The 22401-nt window shown below is 41.9% G+C and overlaps 3 protein-coding genes and 1 pseudogene across 3 annotated transcripts; 2 read left to right on the forward strand and 2 right to left on the reverse strand.

Annotated features, from left to right (window-relative positions):
* Positions 1795–3651, forward strand: LOC8082214 (annotated as a pseudogene).
* On the reverse strand, positions 7649–9427 carry LOC8082215 (probable calcium-binding protein CML12). Its single transcript, XM_002458074.2, has one exon. It carries the CDS (start codon positions 8947–8949, stop codon positions 7909–7911), a length of 1041 nt encoding a protein of 346 aa, XP_002458119.2. The 5' UTR covers positions 8950–9427; the 3' UTR covers positions 7649–7908.
* Positions 9567–13914, reverse strand: LOC8082510. Its single transcript, XM_002458075.2, has 9 exons — positions 13555–13914; positions 12161–12275; positions 11934–12040; positions 11438–11563; positions 11216–11336; positions 11039–11123; positions 10808–10921; positions 10674–10713; positions 9567–10080 (listed from the first exon to the last, which is right to left on the reverse strand). Exons 1-9 carry the CDS (start codon positions 13756–13758, stop codon positions 9928–9930), a joined length of 1065 nt encoding a protein of 354 aa, XP_002458120.1. The 5' UTR covers positions 13759–13914; the 3' UTR covers positions 9567–9927.
* Positions 19833–20771, forward strand: LOC8082511 (inorganic phosphate transporter 1-2). The gene has a single exon (XM_021456243.1). It carries the CDS (start codon positions 19833–19835, stop codon positions 20769–20771), a length of 939 nt encoding a protein of 312 aa, XP_021311918.1.

The following is a 22401-nucleotide window of genomic DNA, read 5'->3' on the forward strand; positions in this document are numbered from 1 at the left end:
TTATAGTAAACCTAGTTAAAGACATATTACTTGGTAGTCTGACTTACACAAATCTCATGGTTATATGATGTTGATTTACGTACTTTTGTTAATACTAGGTTAATGCCCTTACGTTGTTACGGGTTTTAAAATCCACATACTCTATGTTTCTTTATTGTTATTTTATTTTTTTCTGTCTATATTCTTCCTTTTTCATTTCTTTTCAGTTTTTGTTTTTCGATTTTATTTTATTTTCTGTCCTCTTCTTATTCTTTTTTTGTTTTAATTTTACCTTTTATTTTATTTTATTTTATTTTTTGATTTTATTTTTATTGTTTTTCTTTTCAGATTTTCTATGTTTCTTCATTCTTATTTTATATTTTATTTCCTTATTTAAATTATTCAATAATTTTATTTGCTCTATGCACTTTTTTATCATCTGTTAATTATGTTTGTTTTTATATTTTTTCTTAGTAATTTTATTTTTTATTTTTATTTTCTATATATATGTTATATTTATGTAGTATATATATTTAGTGTTCTATGTTGTGTTATGTCATGTTTACCTAGTATATATATGTGATGTTCTATGATGTTTCTTACGGTGTTCACTTAGTATACATGTAATCTATAATAGATGTGATATTCTATAATATATTTAATGATGTTTTATGATGTATTTAATGATGTTAATGTTCTATAAATATATTTACGATATTTAAAAAGTAACCCTTTGACATTATTTGAAATTTTTCTCCATTTTGTGTTTTTATTTTTTCTTATGCTTTTTACTCTAGATTTTTTTATTATTTTTATCTATGTCATGTATTTATGTATATTGTAATACCTGTTTCATAAACCTAAAACCAAAATACTATTCTTCTAAATCGATAATATTTTTACAAAGACAGAACATTGTCCGTTGAACCTAGAATATTATTTCTACTTAATAAAATAAAATATTTTATCTTTATAAGATAAATATTCAATAATAAAATTTTATCTAAATATATCCATGTGTGATCTTATTTCGAAGGATTTGTTATAAAAAAATTAATGGTGCAATCAGAATTTAATTTATATATCTAGTTTAGGAGTTATGACTTTTTTAATTCGCTAAAATAATTTTGCATGCATAGGATGGGATAGCATGTCATTGCACCAAAGGGATAGGAGTTGTGGACGGGTCCTCTTCATAATTTTTAGTTGTAGGATAAATATTCATTAATAAAATTTTATCTAAATATATCCATGTGTGATCTTGTTTTGAAGGATTTGTTATGAGAAATTTAATAGTGCAATTGAAATTTAATTTATATCTTCGATTTAAAAGTTATGATTTTTTTTAATTCGCTAAAACAATTTTGCATGCATTGGTGAGTGGGGCCTAGGTTGATGGGATAGCGTGTCATAACACAATAAAAAAGACCACCAAAGGGATGAGGAGTTGTGGACGGGTCCTCTCCATAATTTTTAGTTGTAGAAATAAATATTCATTAATAACATTTTATCTAAATATATCCACGTGTGATCTTGTTTTGAAGGATTTATTATGAGGAATTTAATGGTGCAATCGGGATTTAATTTATATCTTTGGTTTAAAAGTTATGACTTTTTTAAATTCGTTAAAATAATTTTGCATGTATGGTGAGTGGGGCCTAGGTTGATGGGATAGCCTATCATGGCTAAAAGGATGGAAGTTGTGGCTTTACCATGGGTGTGGTAGATGGGTCATTTTCCATAATTTTTAGTTGTAGACATAATCCTCTGCTAGTTAGGTCATGACTCTACTATATGAACAAGACACTAATAATTCTTATTTCTTTTAACTGTACATACACTTCAAATATAAAACCATATATAAACATACACAATTACACTGTTATGGTAAGTCCAATCAGCGGCATTTTTTAACTTGAATCCTCTCCTGCCACGTTCATGACAAGAGAAGACAAGAGAAGTTGTACTGCTGGAGGCCTGGAGCTCTGCCAAACGGGGAATCGCCTCCGCCTCCGGCGCCGCAATGGCGAGAGACAGATCTCGGACCCATTCTCCGCCACCGGTGAAACGCCAGAAGAAATCGAGCACCACCACCGTTGCCTCCCTCGCAGACGACATCTTGCTCGAGATCTTCCTCCGCCTCCCCTCCCTTGCCACTCTCGTCCGAGCCGCCCTCACCTGCCGCGGGTGGCGCCGCGCGGTGGCCTCCTCCCCTGCCTTCCGCCGCCGCTTCCGTGAGACCCACCCGGCGCCCCTCCTGGGGCTCTTCTTTAACCCTCCTGGCGCCGTCCAGGACCCTGCACTGCCCGCCTTCCCCTCCTTCGTCCCCACCCGCGGCACCGATCGGGACCAAGCCGCCGCCGTCCGAGGAGGCGACTTCTTCCTCACCTCCCTCCAGGAGCGCCACGGCGTCCACAACGGCTGGGGAATCCACGACTGCCGCGGCGGGTACCTCCTCCTGGCGAATGCCGATCAGTTAACGATGGCGGTGACCAATCCTTTGGCGCGACGGAGAGAAAGTTTCTTTGATTTCGGCCACGAGGACACCCTTGAAGGTCATCGCGTCCACGCCTTTGCACACCAAGCCTGCTTGCTCTGCTCCGACGAAGACCCCACGTCGTTCCGGGTGGTCAATTGGTCATTATTGCCCATGACAAGTCCAGGGTACGGGCCACTGTCTTCAGCTCGGACACCGGTGAGTGGTCGGTTCGGCCGTGGGTGGATATCCCGGCGAGGCCACAGCGTGGAAGATTCTGGCTTCTGAACGGCAACATGCAGACAAATGGGTTCTTGTACTGGGTTTACAAGAACTGCAAGTATATGGTCTCACTGGACGCGGCAACAATGGATTTCTCTGTCGCTGAGCTCCCGGTTTTCCTCAAGAATCGGCTGTGCAGCTTCGTTGTGGGTGAAATGAACAATGGTGAGCCTTGTATTGTCTATGCTATTAACTTCACAGTTGGCGTGCTGTTGCGCAGAACAGACAGTGATGGTGTTGAGAGGTGGGTACTGGACAGGGCTGAAATCCTGGAGACACAGCTTGGCCTTGTCCTTGGCAAACTAATGGAGAACTACAATGAGGTGCAGGTTGTGGCTGTCAGGGATGGCTTTGCATACTTGGCAACATCAGAAAGGTCAAACCGTTCTAGTACTCCAAGTTGGTTTTTGTCCCTCTGCTTGGAAACAATGAAATTGGAGAAGCTGTTTTGGAGGACCTATGACAGTTTTGTGCAACCTTATGTTATGCCGTGGCCTCCTGCTTTAGTTGGTAACTATGGGAGGTTTGCACTTGAAGATGGTGTATGAAATGCATGACCACCCGTCAATATAATATACAGCCAAGAAGAGCTGAAGCTAGCAAAAAAGTTTCCTCGTATTTTTCTGTTGTTGAGTATCATAACGCCCGGATGTATGAAATGCATGACTACCATTCTTTTGAAGCTGCATGGATGCTGAAGAATTTGATCATGAAGAAGATTTGATCACCAACTCAATCCTACAATTTCATATTTTCCACTTGCTATTTACATTTTGTTACCACTTTTCAGTATTGGCATAATGGTTCTGAACTTCTGTTCTCATCTCTTATATACTATGCAGTTATGTTAACTACCAAATCTTTTGTTAGGTGGTGTTGTTGTGGTTTCAGGAGTCTGTTTTGAGATCCTTGCTCCCAAGAGAACAATTAGTTATATGCATACTTAGCCTTATATATATATGTTTGTTTCGCTTAAGAAAATTAATGTACCTGTTAGATATATAAAGAAAATGGTGGTGGAATGGATAGGTTGTTTTTTTCGCATGTGAATGTTTACCTACAGTGCCAGCAGCACCAAGCATATGTGTATTTATACTTTTAAAATCTTGAGGTGATCTGCTATACTTAATTTTGGAACTTTAACCTGGGCCTAAGATGCCTGAGCTAAAATTTTGGTTGCATACAGCAAAACATGGAACACCAGCGAAATGGAGGAACCGTTATTTGTTAGTAGTTCGTGTGTCCTGAAACTTTGCTGACACATTTCTTTTGTGATAGTAGGAAAGAGATCTTGCATGCTAGAATAGAAACTTAGAAAATCTGTGAACACATCTTAATACATATAATAGTCCTAATGATTGTATTAACAAATTAATCATTTTGTGATAGTAGGAAAGAGATCTTGCATGCTAGAATAGAAACTTAGAAAATCTGTGAACACGTCTTAATACATATAATAGTCCTAATGATTGTAATGATTGTATTAACAAATTAATCATGCATATGGGCACATGATCTTTACATGTAAATAATACAACTATAAATACTGTACCTCTAAGCAATGCACGTGGATGGATTGAACAGTGTCTAGTATTTTTTATTGCCTTTGCTATGGTCTACCATATTGTCAGAGTTCTATTCCATTTCTAGTCATTCCGATAGCAAAGTTTCGTACTTTTGTTCTCTATTTTTTTTCCCTCTATAATATCGATGATGTATTCGTTCATAGTACTGTTCAATTTCGCTCTTAGAAAATAATTTTCTTCAAGAGTTAAAACATCTCAACTTTGACCCAACTCATATAATAAAATAATAACATTTATGAAATAATATAAATATAATTAGATTCTTCATTAATTGTATTTTCATAATATATCTATTTAATGTAATAAATCTTTTTATTCCTCTCTATAGTTTCCAAACTTAAGATGTTTTGATTCTCTAATAAAGTTGAAATGACTTATATTTTGGATTGGTTAAGATGCTCTTATGTAAAGGTTAGGTTAAGACATGATTGGATATAGGGATGAAAACGGTACGGATATTTTTCGACCGTATTCAAGACCGAATTCGTTTAGAGGGATTCAGATCATTCCGTATGCGAGTCCAAATGTTCAACATCCGATACCGTATCCGTATCCGAGTACTTAAATCGTATATTTATGATGTCGACATCCAATCATATCTTATCCGACATAGTTGACATTATCCGTATTCGAATCCGAATTCGACCAGAAATACGAAAACAAATATGATATCGATGATATCCGTTCGTATCCGATCCGTTTTCATCCCTAATCGGATATGAGAAAGGGTGGATTTTAAGAGCATCTCCAACCATTTGACAAAATTCATTTCCCAAATCTTGTTGTTTGCTAACTCTCATAATGATATAGAGAGGACAAAAGATCTCATTTTTAACAGTTTGGCAAAATTCGTTTCCAAAATCCAAAAACCCGCTAGCCAAACGAAATGCCCCGCTAAGTGAACGAAGAGCCCCATTAAATGGATGAAAAGCCCCGCTAAGCATGAGGAGAAAGACCGATGCCAAGCCCACGCGCATATTTGCGCGCTAGACGCATAGATATGCCAAGTTAGAAAAGATAGGAATTAGGATACCAAACTGTTGGAGAGAGTTTTTTTTTATTTTGCTAAAAATTTATGGATGGGAAGTCATTTGTTAAATTGTTGGAAATGCTCTAAGAGATGAAAATGGGGAGAGGTAGGAGCAGTCGGGCTCTTAAAAAGATAACTCTGTTGAAGCGTTATTTGAGCAATTTGATCAGAAAAACTATTGTAAATCTTATCTCTAAGTGCCTATTTAATTTTCTCATCTAAACTTTAGAGCTAAAACTTTAAACAAGTGGTCTAAAATTAGCTCTAAACTTTAGCCCATCTCACATTAGAGCTTTAGAGCTCAAAAGTGAACTATAGTACCCTAAAGATTTTAAAGCTCTAAAGTCTAGAGGAGGAGATAGGCCCTAACCTTTATTCTAGAAAGGATGCAATTCTAGAATAATAAATTTATTCAAAAGATATAAATAATATATTAAATATGTATATTTGAGTTTATCATGGAATATATTTTTATACTATATTTATTTTAAATAGCAAACATTAATATTATTTTCTATAAATTTAGTAAAAATCAAGATAGTTTAACTTGAACGAAACCTAGAATTTCATCCATGTGGACGAACGGAGCACCGAGTTGTTTGTGCCAAAAGTTCCCAAAAAATTTGCAAAATTTTTCAGATTCCCCGTCACATCGAATCTTTAGACGTATGCATGAAGTATTAAATATAGATGAAAATAAAAAATAATTGCACAGTTTGGTCGGAATTGACGAGACGAATCTTTTGAGCCTAGTTAGTCTATAATTGGACAATATTTGTCAAATACAAACGAAAGTGCTACTATTCCTATTTTGTAAAAAAATTTGGAAGTAAACAAGGCTAATTATCTGTTCCACACTAGCCTCATTTGGCATGGCTCTAGTGTGTGAAAAAGTCGAAGCAGGTGAAACAGAACAAAAAAAGGGAGTAAAATCCACTAACTGTCCTTAAGGTCTTGTTTACTTTTCAAAAAAATTGCAAATTTTTTTAAGATTCTCCGTCACATTAAATCTTGTGGCACATACATAAATATTAATATAGATAAAAAATAAATAATTGCACAGTTTGTCTATAATTTGTAAGATGAATTTTTGAGCTTAGTTAGTCTATGATTGGACAATATTTGTCAAATACAAACAAAAATGCTATAGTGTTTATTTTGTAAAATATTTTCCAAGTAAACAAGGCCTTACTTGATTGTGGTATCTTAAACTCGTAAATCATCTACTTAGGCCTCAAATTTGTTTAATTGTATCATCTCGATCTCTAATCTTGCAAACCACTTGTTTAGGCCTCGTTTACTTCCACCCAAAACCTCAAAATTTTTCAAGATTTCCCGTCACATCGAATCTTTAGACGCATGCATGAAGTATTAAATATAGATAAAAATAAAAACTAATTGCACAGTTTGGTCGAAATTGACGAGACGAATCTTTTGAGACTAGTTAGTCTATGGTTGGACAATAATTACCACAAACAAACGAAAGTGCTACAGTGTCGTGAAATTTTTCTCTTCACGAACTAAACAAGGCCTTAGGTCTTTAAACTTATTTAGATGTATAAACTCGTTCTTAAACTCGCAAATAACTCTTTTAGATTGAATAGAGATCGGGTACCTAAATAGACGATTAGCGAGTATAGTGACGAAGACGACATAGCCAAACAACTTTAAGAGACAATTTGCGAGTTTGGACTACGAAAATATTTTAGATTTCGATACTATAGCATTTTCGTTTTTATTTAACAAATATTATTTAATTATAAACTAACTAAGCTTAAAAGGTTCACCTCGTAAAATTAGTTTTTATTTTCGTCTATATTTAATGCTCCATACATGTGCCGCAAGAGTCGATGTGATAAAGAATTTTGAAATTTTTTTGATTTTTAGGGTAAACTAAACAAGTCCTAAGATGACAGAGACAAAAAAAAAAGTTTGTGGACCGATACGACATGGCCTAACAATGTTTGAGAACCTCCGGCAGACTTTAGTAAAAAAAAAAACTAGCTCTAGTTCTATTTGAGAAGAGGCATAAAAATGGATCTAATTCTATTTGAGACAATTGATAAAAATGGTTCTCGCTGCCACGCACGGACAAGCATGCACGTGCACTAATTCTTCTGTTAACTTGTTTTATTATTTGGATCTACTGTTGTTCTGTCGGCATCCTTTGTTTCATGAAATCTGAAGGAATTTATTATCTTGTTTTCGTCCATCTTCAAACCAGGCACTGATGAGTGATGAACACGGCAAAACTACGTTTTTTTCCAAAAGATGAAACTTATCAAGCACGATGAATTTGGTGACACAATTCTTCTACCCTTCCTTTTGTGAATCGCAATTTCAAATCAAATGTTCACTAGGCATCACAACGTATTTACAGCATCACGGATCATACACAGCAGCCAATTCATTTCGAATGTGCATTGGCAATTGCGAAATGGAGAAGAACAGGGGAGGAACGCACGAACAGACAAGGGTGGGATCGCCTCGATGGGTGGGAGAGAGAGAGAGAGAGAGAGAGAGAGAGAGAGAGAGAGAGAGAGAGAGAGGGGAAGTCACAAGGCAGCGAGGCCTAGGAAGTCGACGGCGGACTTGGCCATGATGGCGGTGAACTCCTGGAAGCTGATGACGCCGTCCCCGTCGGTGTCGGCCTCTTTCATCATGTCGGTGAGCTCGGCGTAGCAGATGGGGTGGCCCATGAGCGCCATGGAGCGCGCGAGCTCGGCGGCGGAGATGAATCCGTTGCCGTCGCGGTCGAAGGCGCGGAAGGCCTCGGCGAGCTGCGCGTGGTCGACGGCGACGGCGGGGCGGCAGGGCCCCAGGAGCAGCGGCGCGAGGGAGGAGGCGAGCTCGTCGAACTCCACGGTGCCGTTGCCGTCGGCGTCCATGGCGGCGATGAGCGCGTGGATCTCGTCCCCGGCGGCCGGGCGGAGGCCCAGCGAGCGGAGCAGCGCCGCCAGCTCCAGCTTCGTGAGGCTCCCGTCGCCGTCGAGGTCGAAGCGGAGGAAGAGCTCCTGGAGCTGGCGCAACTGCTCGCCGCGGAGCCGCGCGCGCCCGCCGGGCCCCGGCGTCGGGGAGGGGTCCCTGCCCTTGCCGGCCCCGGCGCTGGCGCTGGCGCCGGTGCCGTGGAGGGGCATGGACGCCGAGCGCTTCGTCCGGGCGTTGGTGGTGGACATGGTCGCGGTCGCTGGCTGAACGGGTGGCGCTGCTGCGGTCGCGCTGCCTCCTGGGACGCGGTCTTCGGGGCGGGGGCACTGCGCCTGCATGCCGTCCCGTGCCCGTGGCGAGAGAGGAAAACGAGAGAGATGGATCGCGGTCGCGGGGGTCCTCTGCTTTCCGTTGAGGTGCCGTTTACACGATGTGGTGGCTTCGTGCCTTTGGTTTCTCTGGTTTCTCAACAGCTGCCGCCTGCGGTTGCGCTCGAATTGGGGGGTGGTTTTTCTCCGTGGAGTTAGCGGGACTCGTCTCCAACCGTTATCCTTCTTCAATCCACGGTGTTTTTGGTAACTAAAACGAAACTTAAGTGCACGGTAATTTTTATTACATTTCCAAATTAAATATGCTCTATCATCGGTTAGAGTTCCACAAGTTGGCATGATCTTAGAACTTGGCACCACGTCAGGTCTTGTAGTTATCCTGACGCCACGTCCATGACCATGTTATCATAAAGACCCTTCTTAATGAAATACATAAGAAAATATACGTGAAGTCGTGTTCTAGAAAAAAAATATTAGCAAAAAGATCGAGATTTTACATGCAAATCAACCATACGGTGAAACTAGGACAACTGCGGACAGTGTAAAAATAGCCATATATTCAAATGTGTGTGAAACTAGGACCATGTAAATAGCCATTTAGTCCGAATAATTACTCGACAGTAGGTGATCTATGATTTAATAATTGTTTACATTGTATAATCCTCACACCCAGAGCAACTTGGTGATGTTTAATTGAATTTTTTTTTTCTACAAGTGATACGTACAGGTAGGAAAAGAAAAACTGCATTCAGGCGATACCTCGTGAGCTTACGTGCCAGGACTCAATCAGTGTAACCTATCAATATGGTTTACGGTAAGACATTTCTCGTCCATAATAACAAACTGCAGAAAAGTTCTCAACACCTCCACTTGCCACTGCCGTAACCGCAGTAGCAGTACAATCAGCATGGCCTCAGAATACCGACGACCACATGATCTACCGAGCAAAATAAAAAGAGACAAGGGCAACAATTTATTACTTCAAGAATCAATGGTTCCACTCTGCATTTCATTGTTCACCATCCTATTGACTGCAGCAAGCATCCTTATGAATTATATGTGCTACCACTGAATGTCTGAAACTGTATCCCATCAAATCGTCAGACAATTCGCTCAAGAGCTACTGCTTATCGTAAGAAAAGATTCGGTGTTATGCCTTCAGTAGCTCGGTCAGACATGAACTAAAAATACAACCGTGTACAAGAACAGAACACTATGGAAGCACGTCTTCTAAAAAAAATTGAGGGGCGGAGCTCACTGTAGCTGTGTAGGCAAATTCTCACTGTAGTGATGATGATACCTGGGATCCATGCTTTCCTACCTCAGCCACCATCTCTGAACTGCCAAAATAGGTGTGTTGAGGAATGGCGCGTAGCGGTAAATGTACGGGTTTACAGCCCGGCCTATTCTTGCCCACACGCTCTGGTGGTAACCAGATGTCACAGGAGAATGGTACATCAACTTCAACAGCTGCACAGAAGAAATGTCCAAAAAGGTTAGCCCAGTGGCGGATCCAGAAATACCTCAAAAGGGAGGGCTAAAAATAGTGTAAGGTATTTTTAGGACGCATCAGGTAAGGCTAAATCTATATTTTCATCAGTTATATTGGACTGGACAAAAGAACTATTAAAGGGATTTTTGGGCTGTGCCCCGGGCTACAGCCATGGCAGCCCGGGGCCTGGATCCGCCCCTGGGTTAGCCAGTCAGTGAAGTTCTAGCTGAATGGATAATAGGTTCTATCAATCAGAAAGACCAGAGTCAGTAATGAGTACAATGCATAAGATATCATTTAAATTACTACCCAGTCACTTAGTCTACATATCAACAATTTGATTTTTCGTATGACAGGTTAACAAAACTGGTACACAAATAACTACTCAGTTCTCAGAAGCTTGAAGTGCAAAAGTCATGCTGCATTTTGAGATGCTGGTAAACATGAACTACTTCTCAGTTCTCAGAAGTTTGAAGTGCAAAAGTAATGCTGCATTTGGAGATGGCTGTGGCCGTGTGGGGACGAAATGAGGAGAAAAGGAAAAACACTTGTTCAGAGCAGTATAACTCACATGAAAGTACATAAATGTCTGAATTATATTGCGTCTTGACCTGCATCAGCAAAAGAACAAAGCATACGAAGTAAGCTTGCATTCAAAAAAACACTTTCACAAATACTAGTTCTTCACAAGGTAAATGCACGCACGAGAAAAGTGAGATGATCATGAGAAACCCCAGGGTGATTTCAGCATTCGAACAAAGTAGGCTGAGTGTAGTGTTGTTTGTCTCTACCCATAGGCAAGGGTCCTCTAAGTACTTCCTGAACAAGAGAGAGTAAGAAATCACTAACCACCTGGTGCTCATAATGGCAGAAATTGGATCATATACCATGTGCACAAGTACAATAAAACATGTAACCAGTTTTGAATTTACATACCTGTATAAAGAAGAATGCGTAAAATTACGCCTTAGGAATCGAGCAACATGATCAAGTGCCCAGCAAAGAACAGGAAGTAGAGCAACTATAATCAAAACAAAAAGGAATATCTTAGAATAGATGATATATTCGCCTAACAAATTTGATATAGTGGACAAAAACAGAAGTTCAGCTTACTCTTAAAGTGCACGTTAGATGTGAACATCATAAGAGAGAACATCAAGTGAACAAAGTCCTTGGCTACAATAATAGATTGCAGCCAGGACTGAATTGCAGGCATATTCCATGCTCTTGGTTTCTACAAGCAGAACAAAATTTGTAACCACCATAAAATGGAACATTTTAACAGTAAAAAATAAAAGGTGCATTATCCATTCATTCAGAATAAAAGGCACTTACCCCATAAGTGCTATATAAAGAATATGCAGACGAGCATATTGTTCCTAGCAATGAAAGTCTGTATGCTTTACTTGAGATATGGTTGGGCAGAACTGGGAGTATTCCAACACTAGCTACAACCAGTACCTGTGAAATCATAATTCAAGAAACCATAGGTTGGTCCAACATTTAAAAGTATCAATGAAGCCATAGTGGTGTTAAGAACAAGAGAAACAGAAGGACAGTTATCAAAAATTGCTGATAAATCCATAATCTAATGATCAGGTGATCTGCCACAATATATCAAAATCAGCAGAGAAAAAAATGGCATGCTCACGTATGATGTTAGCAGTCAGCAAATATATGATAATATGATCTATAAAGACAACTCTTAAGAATCAAAATGGTAAAAAGATGAAAGGAGTGAAATGACTAGGCAAAAGTAACATTCAACATAATAAATGGTAGCCCCTGCTCACAGCTACATAGTAATACATAGGAGGTAGTCACTCCATACCCAGGCATTGATAGAAAAATGTATTGTCCGTCCGTCTAGCCGTAAAGAATTTGCAGTCCTCTCTGCTGATGGCTGTTGGGAAGCCCCAGTTGATCTCGTGCTAGAGGCTGCATGAGATCAACTTTAAATCTTATACGGATGCGACATAAGAGAATTGTGGTAGGTCCTTCACCAATTAATTCGAACTGTAATTCCATGGTAGGCTCTCAAGTATAAATTCACAATACCTGAGTCACGAGATCTGACATTCTCGCCAGACGGTGTAGCTGAAGACCTTGCTGCTGGTCTGCTAGACTGAGTTGAAGTCATGGAGGACATTGGCTCAACAACCAAACCAGGATCCTGACATGTAAAGGAATGAATTTTAAGTATTTTTAAAAACCTGGCGTTGATTCGTTTTGTAACATTAGAAACTGGTTTAATTCTAGAGAAGCTATTATATGCAGGAGGAGTATAAATTGAAACATTAAAAACAATAATGCTGACTGAAACAATGACAAAACATCAATTAATTGTGAGCCAAAAGAGAAAAGTTGTATGGTATATTACTCTGTGCAGTCCAAAGAAACAAAATAGTTGCATCAATGATTGGCAGATATGAGCATGTCGCAATGTTAAACATGATTCCATGAGCACTGAAGATGAAAAGGGGGAAACTTAACAGAACAAAGTCTCAGCTCTTTGTTATGTCCTTAATTGTGAAAATCCTAAAGGTAGCAAGAATTCCAAACGTTTTTGAGGGGAAAAAAGCAAGAATTCTAAACACAGTACACACCCATGTCCTTGCAAAGAGAGTGAAGATGTACGGGTTCAATATAACTTCTTCAGCGCTTGTATTGGTTGGGATCAACACAAGCAACCATGACTTTTATAGCTCCAAGAAACAAATCGGCAATGCTGCCTCCTGTTGTCTGTGCTACCTCAACTGAATGCCCTGCTGAACCACCCTCCAATTCCTCATGGATAACTCCCACACAAAAATCATATTCGCACCAGATTTACAAATGTGAAAACATTTAAGTCTAAATACTGGCAGGCAAAACCAGAGTGAAATGAGAATTTGAGGAAAACGGCAATATCACAGCACTCAAAGCGGATTTGATCTTATGAGACAAAAAAAAAGTACACTAGAGTAGTACAGTAATGCAAGCTAGACTGATAGTGCTAGTTCTCCAATTCCTCATGGATAACTCCCACACAAAAAGCATATTCGCACCAAATGTACACATGCGGAAGTCATTGGCAAAATATGAGAATATGAATGCAATATCACAGACCCTCGTACCAAATTTGATATTATGAGACAAAAGGTACATTAGAGTAGTACAGTAATGCAAGGTAGACGAGTCAGACGGCTAGTGCTTTTGTTCCTTTGCCAAGACAATCCACTAGTACTACCTAAAAGAGACACTTCCTTTCCATTGTGTAAAGACGTTTTTAACAGAAGCGCACCGACCCTTTCGTGGAACGAATAATTCTTGCCGGCACAAGTGCAGAGCATAAAGTCAGACGGATCGAGCAGAATGCAGCATGAGGCGCATCCAATCCGATTGACCCGAGACACGCACACCAATCTGGCAACGACAACACGCGGAGGTTTAGGGAGGTGGGGGGGCCTCACGATGTATCGCTGGTAGAACTTGCGCTTGAAGTGGTCGACGACGTCGGGGCGGGAGGCGAGGTGGGGCGGCACGAGGACGTTGGACCAGTACCCGGCCCACCGCGCATCGTTCTCGTAGTCGTACGCCGCAGCGGCGATCCGCTTCAGCCGCTGCGGATCTCCGCCGGCCCCGCTCCCGCCGGCGCTCGCGTCCGCCTCGCCCATCGCCGCCGCACGCCGGGATCCTCCCGCCTGCCCTCGACGGGATCCTGGGTTCGCGTCGCGGTTCGCCTTCCCTTTCGATTTCGAGGGGAGAACCGGAGAGACCGAGACAGAGGGACGACTGAAGAATTTTCAGCAGGTGGGGAGATTTTTGTTTCCCCTTGCTTTGCAGTTGCAGGGTGGGGCCTACGGTATGGAAGTTTGTTGGTAGTTGGAAAATTCCAAGTGGTGGGCCAGTTGCTCATGAAACAAAAATGCTTGTCCGTTCATATGGTATTTTCTGCCATCCTGGTTTTCTATATGTCCAAATGATGAGTAAACATTTACTTTTAGTTCAAAATTAACCATCTCTTGTAAGAAAATAACCATCTCTTGTTAGAAATAGATTTACGGTCGTGGTAAATTGGTAAAGTGGAAATGAAAGACTTGAGTTATACCTATCATTTCTTCTAGGCCCCCATTTGTAACGGGAAATATTCATATTTCTTACGTTCTTCTTGTAAAAAAAAAACTATTTTATGTAAAATTTCTATACGATTCCTTTAAAGTTTCTGAATTTCAAAAATGACCCTTACTGGGTTTGGCAACTATTTGCCGGGGTTATATGCCTGTAGAAATAAGTTATGTTCAATGTAACCTATTTTTAGCAACATGTTCAACGTAACTACAACTCATTCATTCTTATCTTGTACTAAAAAGAATGGTCATTCATTCTTATGAGTTGTTTATTTACAAGAGGGGCCGGGCGGGTCGGTGGAGGGGATGGTAACTGAACCAATAGATCATATTCTACTTAGGGCATGTTTGGTACAGCTCACAACAGCTTCATGAGCTGTTATGAGCTGTGTTTTTTTTACCAAACACTTATTTCCAAAACAGCTTCATGGGTGAAGCTGTTTTTCCTCTCCTCTCACAAAGACATAAGTTGGATGAAGCTGGAAAAAAGTAGCTTATTGCAGCTTCTCCCTCATTTCTCTCTCAACTATGCATGAAGTAGTTGGTGAAGCTATTTTGCCAAACACTTTTTCCAAAACAGCTCAGCTTCATCTAGAAAGTCACTTAGAGCATCTTCAAGAGATTAGCCAAAACAAATATCTAAATTTAGTGATTTAGCTATTTTCTAAAATGAATCTCTCCTAAAAAAGATAGGCTACTCCAACAGATCATCTAAACTGTGACTCTATTTTAAAACTTGCCATGTCACCAGATCTTTTGTCTTCGGATCCACCACGATCCTGTCTGCTCTCATCGTCGACTGTCTCGCCGTCACCTGAAACTCAAGTTCAGAAGCAGGGGCCCTGCCCACAAGGCCAGAAGGGCAACACGTTGGTCGTCGACGAGCAAGCTAGTGACGTGTGACAACTGACAACACGTTGTGCGCCCTCCTTGCCACCCATGGCCTTGCAGTTTGCGCACGAGGTCCTATTTTCTGTATGTCTCCGCCAACACATCATCCTCCAAAGTGCTGCTGCTATGTCTTGTTTGGCTGTCTGGCGCAGGAATGGGCGATTGAGCATACGGGATAGGCCCAAAGCACGCAGAATATGCTGCTGCTGCAAGATTCACGGGACTTGGCGAGTGAGGCCTGCACGCTTTCCGTGGCGAGCGAAAAAAGAGGGATAGCTCGTGTTTATTTTTAGAGAGCATGATGGAGAGTCTGTTGGACGTTAATTTTACACAAAACTCTCTAAATTAGAATACAAAACAAAGACTAGAGAGTCTCTTGGAGACAGGGGCGGGCCTAGGCCTAGGGCCATGGCCCTAGTCGTGGCCTAGAAATTTTAGTAGCAACACTTTAGTTTTGGCCTAAGATAGAAGCCCATTTCAAAGAGAAGACTAGGGCAGACAGGAACGTTCAGCCACACTCCATCCGCGGTAACTCTCCTGGCGGCAGCTTCACTGCCCACGCCGATGCCGACGCACGCCCGCACCTGGACGCGGACGCCTCGCCTCCGCTCGACCCAGGCGGCCAGGCTCCTGTTCCGGCGTCGGCTGCTCGGCGCGACAGCTCGGCACCCTCGCGGCCAGGGCGTGGCCGTGGCCTGCTCGCGGCCTTGCAGAGTCACAGCGCTGCGCAGGCAGAGGCAGGGCGCCAGCTTGCGGCGGCTCGGCACCCTCGCGGCCAGGGCGTGGCCGTGGCCTGCTCGCGACCTTGTAGAGTCACAGCGTTGGTAGGCAGGGGCAGGGCGTCAGCTCGCGGCTGCGGAGGCCAGGGCGTGGCCTGCTCGCGGCAGCCCAAGCAGGCAGCAGGGGCTCGCAACGCAGGGCCAGGGCGCCACCGCCAGTGCGCCAGACCAGGGGCTGCGCTGGCCTGACCGGCTCACCCCATCGGCAGTGAAGCCGTTAGGGAGCCCCCTGACCCTGTCCAGAAGCTGAATCCGTGAGTGTTGAGTGAAGGTATTTTCTCAGCTGAAGCCGTGAGTGTTGAGTGAAGGTATTTTCTTTAATTTTTCAGCAGTTCAGTATTTTAGTTATTCTTTTCTTTTGATTTCACCTACTAATTGTGAACTTTTAATTCCAATTAGACGAAGAGGACAAAAACAATTACATCGTATTTCTCTTGAGTTGTTGAACAACAACAACGAATCATCGCTAGACAATACGTATTTAGTTTTCAATGTTCATTGATATTTTGTAGCTATTGTATCTACTATTAATTATATAGTTCAAGAATTTCTCTAGATTTACAAAGTTTGCTTGAGAATTTTTATTTTCTGTGATATATGTGTATATATATATAGTTCTATAAACTATACTACAGATTGTAGTTTTTGGATTTCGGCTACTAGGATTTGGCCACCAGAATTTGGCCCTAGTCTTGGCCAAATTCTGGGTCCGCCACTGCTTGGAGATGCTCTTATGAAGCTATTTTCTAAAAATACAGTTTTATTAGTGAAGTTGAGGTGTGCCAAACAAGCCCTTAAATAGGAAGAATGTCATTTGCTAAATATCAAGGAGCTTGATTTCTTTGAATAGTTTAGTTGGGGTAAACGATAGGACAGTGTTGTGTCGTCATCCACTCTTATCCTTTTATATCACCATTTGGTGGAGTTTAATCTAAATGCTAAGAGCGTGAATTGATTCTTTATACTCACTCATTCGTAGATATACGGCATGTTGTTATTTGTTGTAATTGAAAAAAAAAAGACTCTCAAACGGTGAAGCTATATCTATATATATACAGATTAAACACAGGATGTTTATGATGATTTGATTTGTCGACATCCTTTTGTTTCTTTGCGTGATTGGGTTAAAATAAGTTACATAAACCCTTTCAAAAAAAAAGTTACATAAAAGCTGCATCGGTCTTGTTTCCCACCACAAATAATCATTATATTTTCTATTCTCTTCATTCTAAATTGTGAATTGCTATGATTTTTTTAGATACACAACTTTTATTACATATCTAAAATTTAGATGCATAACAAAAAGAAACAAAACAACTTATAATTTAGAACAAAAAACATATTTTATTATTCATATACATAATAACCAACATGTTGGGTTTGACTATCGAAATCAGACAATCAACTACAAAACACAAATCAACCAGTTACTCTTTCTGTTTTTTTTTCGATTCAAATTGCTGCAAAACCAAAATATTAAGGCCTTGTTTAGTTGCCAAAAAATTTTGGAAAACGTTATTGTAGCACTTTCGTTTGTATTTGACAAACATTGTCCAATTATATTGTAAGTAGGCTCATAAGATTCATCTAGCAAATTACATGTAAACTGTGCAATTAGTTTTTGTTTTTATCTATATTTAATGCTTCATGTATGTGCCGCAAAATTCGATGTGATGAGGAATTTTAAAAAGTTTTTGGTTTTTGGAGTGAACTAAACAAGGCCCAAGAATATGAATTTGCTTTATTTAGCTTTGATGTCCTAAGATAATCACAATTTAGGCCCCATTTGGCACGGCTCTACTTCACCAGTGGAGCTGTTTTTTGAGAGCTTCAGCTCCATAAACAGCTCTATCGATGGAGCTGGAGCCATTTTGGTAAATCGTTTGGTAAAACAGCTCTTTTCTTAAAATGTGCTCTCACAGAACGCCATATAGGATGAGATGAAGCCAGAAGAAGCCAATATTTTTGGCTCCTTCACACCTCAAAGCTCTGTAAGAGCATGTCCGTTAGGCACAAAACGGCTCCTGAAGCCGCTGGAGAAGCCATGCCAAATACAGCCTTAGATAACTATTCGGCTTCGGGACAGGAGCAAAAGTGAGTTAAATATCTCATTTTGGCAATGGCCTAATTCCTTCTTTCGTTCAACATAGTCCTAGCTTTGTTTAGTTCCCAACAAATTTTACAAAAATTTTTAGATTTCCCGTCACATCAAATTTTTAGATGTATGCATAAAGTATTAAATATAGACGAAAATAAAAACTAATTACATAGTTTGGTCGGAATTGACAAGACGAATCTTTTGAGCCTAGTTAGTCCATGATTGGACAATATTTGTCAAATACAAACGAAAATGCTACAGTGTCGATTTCCTAAAATTTTTGGAAGCTCTACTAAGTTTTGCCAGCGGAAAAATGATTTTTCAGGCCTGTTTAGTTTCCTACCCAAAAAATTTTCATCTATCTCATCGAATCTTTGGACATATGCATGAAACATTAAGGCCCTATTTAGATTTGAATTTTTTTAGCCAAAGTGGTAAATTTTTTTGTGGTCAGAACTTTAGCTCAGAAGTCTAACGCACGCGAAAAATTTTAGGTATTTAGTTTGGTAAATTTTTTTCTGACACAACTTGGGTTGCATGCAGTTGCAGTTGTCATTGGTGAGCTTTATGGAAGTGTGTGCACAGTAGCAGGCCCTGCAGCCCAAAATTTTGGCCCCAAAATTTTTTGGGCCCATTTAGGGCTTGTTTAGTTCCACCCAAAAACCCAAAATTTTTCAAGATTTTTCGTCACATCAAATCTTTAGACACATGCATGGAGTATTAAATATAGATGAAAATAAAAACTAATTGCACAGTTTGGTCGAAATTGACGAGACGAATCTTTTGAGCCTAGTTAGTCCATGATTGGACAATAATTACCACAAACAAACGAAAAGTGCTACAGTATCGCGAAATTTTTCCCTTCGAAAACTAAACAAGGCCTTAGTTCTCAGGCCCTAATTCCACAAAAAAATTTCTCTTTGAGCCAAAAAAATTCAAATCTAAACAGGCCCTAAATATAGATAAAAAAATAAACTAATTACACAATTTAGTTGAAAATTGTGAGACGAATCTTTTAAGGCTAGTTAGTCCATGATTTGTCTTAAGTACTACAGTAACTCATATATGCTAATGACAAATTAATTATACTTAATAGATTTATTTTGCAGTTTCCAAACGAGCTATATAATTTGTTTTTTATTAGTTTGTAAAAACCTCACCCGATATCCTTCCGATATAATTCGATATGACGTCAAATAATTTTCATCTCCAATCGTCCCTCACCCCACGACACGGCGGCGAGACGGTGCACTCGTGTCGGACGTCAACGGCGAGGTCATGCTACGTCGGTCGCCGGTTCGGTTTTGTGAACAAGGCTTATTAGGCCTTGTTTAGTTCAAAACCTTTTTATTTTAGGTATTGTATCATTTTTATTTTTATTTTATAATTATTATCTAATTACAAACTAACTAGATTCAAAAGTTTTATTTTATGATTTATAGATGAACTGTGTAATTAGTTTTTATTTTCATTTATATTTAAATTTTTATGTATCTGTCGTAAGATTTGATGTGACAAAAAATTTTATAAAATTTTTGGTTTTGAATGAACTAAACGAGGCCTCACCCAACACACACGTCGTGCATATGTGATATGTCTATCTACATCAGGAAACTGCCAGCTCGACACGATGATTTCCAACGCGCACTTACTATGATTGACCAATACCCCGACCACTAATTTCGCTTTTCGAATTTATAAATTTTGTTCATCCGAAAAGAAAAACCTGATTATATTCAACTTTCAATTAGAAAGGGCACCTTGCACTTTTGTACTACCATTGATTGACTTTGACTCATTTCGCGGCCCAACACAACGGCGGAAGCTCACGACACGGCGTCCGTCCATCATCCATGGCGCGCACGCACCAGCTAGCGCTTAACGTCCTGGCGGCACTGGACCGCGCCAAGACGCAGCGGTACCACCTCGCCGCCGCCGCCGTCCACGCCATGCAAGGTGTCGGCGTCCTCCTCGGCTGTACCGTCGAGCTCGTCCTGTCCACGCCATGCAAGGTGTCGGCGTCCTCGTCGGCGCATTATTGCCGGCCACGCTCAGCTTCTACCTGCGCCGGTGACCGCTCGGTACACGGCCGCGCTCGTCGCCCGGGACTCCAAGCATGCGGCGGCGCCCGACATGTCGAAGGTGCTGCTCGCCAGTATCCAAGAACAGGAGCTCAGCGTCTCCGTTGGCGACGTCGACGCCGAGTGCGGCCTCTTGAAGACCCATATGGCCTCCACATGCTAGCCACATCGATCGAGCGCGTGGTTCCTCCTCGACGCGTCCTACTTCAGCAAGAACATTCTCCAGCAGGACCTCGCCGGAAAGTTTGGGTGGGTCTCCCACGCAAATTCCCCGGCAGCCACCATGGGCGCGCGCCGTCCAGGAGGTCTCCCATCACGCCCGCACGCACGCTTTGCGGCACCATTCCAGGGAGTATTTTGTCGGTCGCTCTAATCGACGTCCTCGGGCGGCGCCGCCTCCAGCTCGCCGGCTTCCTGCTGAGGACGCTTTCCATGCTTGCACCACTCGCGGCGGCATACAACCACTGGACGTCGCCCATCGCCGGCTTCGTGGTGCCCTACAACGTGGCCTTCTTCTTCGACAGCGTTGGTCCCGGCACCAACGTTCGTCACGCCGGTAGAGCTCTTCCCAGCGCGGCTTCGGTGCACCTGCCATGGCATCGGCGCGGCGTCGGATTTTTACCGGCGCTGACAGCAAGTATGCGGCGAGCATTGGCCCCCCAGCCCCCCAGAACGAGCTATGCTTTGTTTAACCCGTCACATCGAGTCTAGTTAGTCTATAATTGAATAATATTTGTCAAATACAAACGAAAATATTACCGTATCAATTTTGTAATTTTTTTTTAAACTAAACAAAGCCCTATTCGTCCTGGCCAAGCACCAATTTCCTGGGCATGCTGATGACTCTGTTCGTCCCAGAGACGATAGGGGTGCATCACTTGAGGTGTTATCCAAGGAAGTCGTCTACGAAGCCATAGACGTTACCGCTAGTACCACTACAATTAAGCTTGTGATATGCTATTGAAAGTTACGTTAGGAATTATATATACTCACAATTCTGCGTATGATTTTTTTATGGAAGATAGATTCACTACTACATGAAAGTTCTGCGCTGACGGTGGAGATTTCTTTTTACAAACGGTTTCAATTAAAAAAAACGTCTGTGAAAAAAAATTGGTAGACCCGGCTCAAGAACTGCAAGTGAAAACACATTTTCACTAGAACCGCCACTGAAAATAGATTTGCACAGGCGGTTTTTCTACTAAAACCTTCATTAGAAATCATGTATTTGTATAAGTGGTTTTCTTAAGAAACTACCTGTTGGGTACCATAATAAGGGATACCCAAATCAGAGCAATAAAAAACGCAAAGAAACACACTAACCACAATCATCAGGGCCTCGGACGCGAGTTCCGACTCGCCCGACCCCTCAGGGCCTCAGACGCAAGTTCCGACTCGCCCGACCCCTCAGGGCATCGGACGCGAGTTCCGACTCGCCCGACCCCTCAGAGCATTGGACGCAAGTTCCGACTCGCCCGACCCCGTCCAGGCTCGGGCGCCGGACCCCACTCCGCCTGGGCAGCAAGACTTCCACCGCACGGCGCCCGTACCCACGACATGACAGACGCGACGGCTTCCATACCGCGGCAGGGCAAGGCGATAACTATTCCAACCACCCTGGTCACTGTGCCCTTACCTCTTTCACTGTGACGTACTGCCTCACAGTAGGAAGGGAATGGGGGAGGTTAATCAGCACCACTATTTGAGGTCACTTCCCACTATTGACAGCATGTGCAGCAGTGCCGGCGACCCGACCCCCGCGACTCCTACAGGGCTCGGTAACACTCTACAGGAACAGGCATACTGCCGACCACCCCCCAAGGACGAGATGGACCAGCTTCAACAGGGTCGGGACTGAGGTTTCACCATTCAACAGAAGAAATCTACTCTTGTAAAAACCTGTCTTCCCCTTGAGACTATAAAAGGGGAGCCAGGGTTCACAACTAAGGATAGGTCCAGAAGGCCAAGTTCACACACACAACACTCTTTCTCAGAGCAGCAACCCGCACTCTGTCCACTACCAAGCCGAGACCTGGGACTTAGCCCTCTCTCGCAACCTGCTTGTACCCCCTACAACAAGCACCTTTGGGTGCAAGGTTATACAGAAATTCCGACCACACTGGACGTAGGGCATTCTTGGCCCGAACCAGTATAAACCCTCTGTGTCTCACTTGCATCACCATCCAAGCTTGGTCAGTCGCGCAGACTTATACTTGTTAGTGCCTAGACCGCGAGTCTAGACGCCGACAGTTGGCGCGCCAGGTAGGGGCCTTCTGCGTGACGCTTGCCAGTCCCTACTGGGAAGGCTTGGATGGCAGACGGATTTCGCCCGCTCCGTCGC

The sequence above is a fragment of the Sorghum bicolor genome, chromosome 3 (assembly GCF_000003195.3).
Source record: "Sorghum bicolor cultivar BTx623 chromosome 3, Sorghum_bicolor_NCBIv3, whole genome shotgun sequence".
In the NCBI taxonomy this organism is placed as follows: domain Eukaryota; kingdom Viridiplantae; phylum Streptophyta; class Magnoliopsida; order Poales; family Poaceae; genus Sorghum; species Sorghum bicolor.